This window comes from Chiloscyllium plagiosum, chromosome 33, assembly GCF_004010195.1.
Source record: "Chiloscyllium plagiosum isolate BGI_BamShark_2017 chromosome 33, ASM401019v2, whole genome shotgun sequence".
Taxonomy (NCBI): Eukaryota; Metazoa; Chordata; class Chondrichthyes; order Orectolobiformes; family Hemiscylliidae; genus Chiloscyllium; species Chiloscyllium plagiosum.
This window is the reverse complement of record NC_057742.1, coordinates 32,679,623-32,683,659: the sequence shown is the minus strand read 5'-3', so window position 1 is coordinate 32,683,659 and position 4,037 is coordinate 32,679,623. Positions and strand designations below refer to the sequence as shown.

The 4,037-nt window shown below is 54.7% G+C and overlaps 2 protein-coding genes across 3 annotated transcripts in view; one reads left to right on the top strand and one right to left on the bottom strand.

The window, feature by feature from the left end:
* The window catches only part of LOC122540001 (FXYD domain-containing ion transport regulator 3-like), a 19,879-nt gene extending 18,725 nt beyond the window's left edge, over nt 1-1,154 (top strand). Inside the window, exons 6-7 of the mRNA XM_043675270.1 lie at nt 544-593; nt 818-1,154. Coding sequence (XP_043531205.1) covers nt 544-593; nt 818-837 — 70 coding nt within the window. The 3' untranslated portion in view covers nt 838-1,154. The remainder of the gene's footprint in view (nt 1-543; nt 594-817) is intronic.
* Nucleotides 1-4,037, bottom strand: part of arhgap27l (Rho GTPase activating protein 27, like) — a 134,098-nt gene that overhangs the window by 106,941 nt on the left and 23,120 nt on the right. The window lies entirely within an intron of this gene.

Sequence of the window (4,037 nt, the reverse complement as noted above, 5' to 3'; positions counted from 1 at the left end):
CATCCCGACTTGGAAATCTATCGGCCGTTCCTTCCTGGGTCAGAATCCTGGGATTCCCTCCCTCAGGGACATTGTGGGTCTCCCCTACAGCACATGGACTGCAGCGGGTCAAGGAGGCAGCTCACCCCCACCTTCTCCAGGGACCCCAACTAGGGACCGGCAGTGCCCAGTGCACAGAAAGACTCCATTATCAGGACAGCCGGTGACTCTGTTCCGACTGCACATCACCCCGTTTGACCAAACACATCCCTGGGCCCCCAAAAGCGGCAAATATGTCTCCTCCCTGAAAGCCTGGATAGTGGGGGTGGGGAGGGCAGGAGGTGCTGTGGTGTATTCACTGACCGCTCCCCAAGTGTACGCCGGGTCAGAGTAATTCCAGATCAGTAACTGAACGGGTTGGTGTGTTGGGGGCTGTGACGGGAGTGAGTCACCCCCTTCGTGTGTTCCCCCCGCGGAGTATCGGATACTGTCAGACCTGGAGTCACTAATACTCTGTCTCTCTGTCTCTCTGTCTCTCTGTCTCTCTGTCTCTCTCTGTTCCAGGACCCGGTCTAACAGTGGGATTGCCACAGCCCAGCACCTCCTCCAGCCTGGTAAGTGAGGGGATGGGGACGGTGGGGGTGGGGGTCGCGAGGGAGCGCCGCCGCGGAGGGAGTGGGGAAGGGGGAGTGGGGTGCGCGTCTGGGGGTGATGCTGGGAAAGAGGGTCCCACACGGGAGTGGGAAGGGGGCACGGAGGGTAACAGAAGGTGTGGGGTGGGAGTCATCACCACTTGTAAAACTCACTACTTTTTGCTCCCCCTCTCTCCCCCCCCCAGGTGAAGCGACTGAATGTTAAGGGCTGACCGGAGATGACCGCTGCCCCAGGACGAGGTGGTGAAGAACTACCTTCTCGTCCATCCCCTCTTGCTCCTTCCTAGCCTCCTGTCGTGTGATGTATCTGTTGATGACTGCGTGCTCTCTCTCCTCTCCCCTCCCCACCCTCCGCAGTGGGGTGGGGGTAAACGTGTAATAAATTCTGGCTGAGCCCCCAGCCCTGTGCCCTGCAGCACGTCTGTGACCATGTCCTGCTCTGTGTCCGTCTGTGTGTGTGCGCCTGTACCCCAATGAGGGTCAGTGTCTCTGGGTGCACACGCGCGCCTGTACCCCAGTGAGTGTCTGTGTGCGCACGCGCGCCTGTACCCCAGTGAGGGTCAGTGTGTGCGTGCGCCTGTACCCCAGTGAGAGTCAGTGTGTGTCCGTGCGCCTGTACCCCAGTGAGGGTCAGTGTGTGTGTGCGCCTGTACCCCAGTGAGGGTCAGTGTGTGTGTGCGCCTGTACCCCAGTGAGGGTGTGCGAGTGTATCTCCTGTTCCAGAAGATGCTGCAATACCACGTCTCTCTGAGGTGACCATGGGTGGGGGGAGGGTGGGTATGATTTCAATTCCAAACGTCTGTGTGTCTGGCTGTCTGTTTCCTGTCACGTCTCCCCCTCCCTCTTCATTTTTAGACTCCTGCCCCCTCCGTCTGTCCCTCCCTTTTCCGTTGGTTTAGAAGTCACTGTACCTTTTGTCCTGTCCTTTCCACATCTCTGCTCTGCTACCAAGCTGCCTTGGAATAAAAGAATCACAGCCTCTTACACAGGAACAGGAGGACATTCAGCCCCTCCATCCTCCTCCTCCAGCCTCTTACACAGGAACAGGAGGCCATTCAGCCCCTCCATCCTCCTCCCCCAGCCTCTTACACAGGAACAGGAGGCCATTCAGCCCCTCCATCCTCCTTCAACCTGTTCCACCAACTGGGTCATGACTGATGACACTAGGAGGAAGAGGTGGAGGTTGCTATGGTGCTGCAGCACTTCCTGTGGTGGGAGGGTGGAACTGCAGTGTGACAGTTGACATGAGATGTCCCATTTCCAAGTATGAAGGTGGGGCTGGGGGTGAAAGGTTATGTTATTTTTCATCAGAACCTGGGAGAAAGATTTATTTGTAAAGGCTATTACTGTGTGTACTGCACCCTAACCTACTTCCGAGTTATATATCGTCATGTTGAGGGGTGGGGGTGAGGGGGTGTCTGTGTGAATTCTATAATGCCTTAAATGTGATTGTGGAAAACTGTCAGCGTTTTAAAACCTTGATTGTAAAACTAATTAAAGATGATCGTACCAAAGCTGCTGCCTAATATCTTGTTAATATAAGGTTTTTCATGTAGGTAAAAGCTGATGCTATTATTCTCTAACCCACCACCCCCATTAGTCCCTGTGTTCCAGTGGGAGTCAGTCACGAATTCCCACCGCGCCGTTTCTGAGTGAAGATTTTTCTCCTAAATTCCCAATGGGATTTATTCGGGACTGTCTCCGACCAACGGCCCCTCGTTCCGGTCTCTGCCTTCGCCCATCTCCCCGAGTGACCCCACTCTCAGAACTGTAAACCCCTCAATCAGCTCACCCCCTCAGCCCCCTCCCCTCGAGAGAAACCAGCCTCAGTCTGTTTAAAATCGCCCGACAGTTTGAACCCCTAGGGTTCTGGGATCATTGATGCAATACAGAGACTGGATCTGTTCACGGTGCTGTGAGTGTGGATCTAACTGAGGGATATACAGTCTGGCGAGCTGTGCACAGTGCTGTGTGTGTGGGTCTAACTGAGGGATATACAGTCTGGGGAGCTGGGCACAGTGCCGTGAGTGTGGTCTAACTGGGGGATGTACAGTCTGGAGAGCTGTGTACAGTGCTGTGTGTGTGGTTTAACTGAGAGATATACAGACTGGGGAGCTGTGCAGAGTGCTGTGTGTGTGGGTCTAACTGAGGGATATACAGTCTGGGGAGCTGTGCAGAGTGCTGTGTGTGTGGTCTAACTGAGGGATATACAGTCTGGGGAGATGTGCACAGTGCTGTGTGTGTGGGTCTAACTGAGGGATATACAGTCTGGGGAGCTGTGCACCGTGCTGGGTGTGTGGGTCTAACTGAGGGATACACAGTCTGGGAGCTGAGCACAGTGCTGTGTGTGTGGGTCTAACTGAGGGATATACAGTCTGGGGAGCTGTGCACAGTGCTGTGTGTGCGTGTGTAACTGAGGGATATACAGTCTGGGGAGCTGTGTGAGGGATACGGTGACTGGAACTGTGCACGGTGCTCCGAGTGTGGGTCTGACTGAGGGATACGGAGACTGGAACTGTGCACGGTGCTCCGAGTGTGGGTCTAACTGTGGGATACGGAGACTGGAACTGTGCACGGTGCTCCGAGTGTGGGTCTAACTGTGGGATACGGAGACTGGAACTGTGCACGGCGCTCCAAGGATTTCTTGCTACCTACCTACCTACCTCCCTGAGGTGTGGGGTTTATTTTTTAAAACGGCGAGGATTTGCTGAGATAGCTGTGTGTGTGTGTGTGTGTGGGATCATCACAGAGAGGTGTCTCAGACAGTGGGAATTATATAAAGAGAGACATTGAACACAGTGTGGTGCAGCTGCTTGTAAACAGGAACGCTGCTCCAGACAGTCTAATTCCTGGTTTAGCTGTCTGCTCTATAACTGCTGACTCTCTCAGCGAGGTGTGAATTGGGAAGATCAAGGAAAGGATCAGTGTTGGGAAACATCCTAATATCCACCACACCCACCTCACCTCACTTACAGAGTAAAGCTCCCTCTGCACTGTTTTCCCACCAACCATCAGACGCACACAGGACTGGGACAGCATAAGATTAGGTAGAAAGTGTAGGGTGGCACGGTGGCTCAGTGGTTAGCACAGCTGCCTCCCAGCGCCAGGGACCCGGGTTCGATCCCACCCTCTGGCGACTGTCTGGGTGGAGTTTGCACATTCTCCCACTGTCTGCGTGGGTTTCCTCCGGGTGCTCCGGTTTCCTCCCACAGTCCAAAGATGTGCAGGTTAGGGCGGATTGGCTGTGGGAAATTGTCCCATAGTGCCCAGGGATGTGCAGGTTAGGGTGGATTGGCCATGGGAAATTGTCCCATAGTGCCCAGGGATGTGCAGGTTAGGGTGGATTGGCCGTGGGAAATTGTCCCATAGTGCCCAGGGATGTGCAGGTTAGGGTGGGTTGGCCGT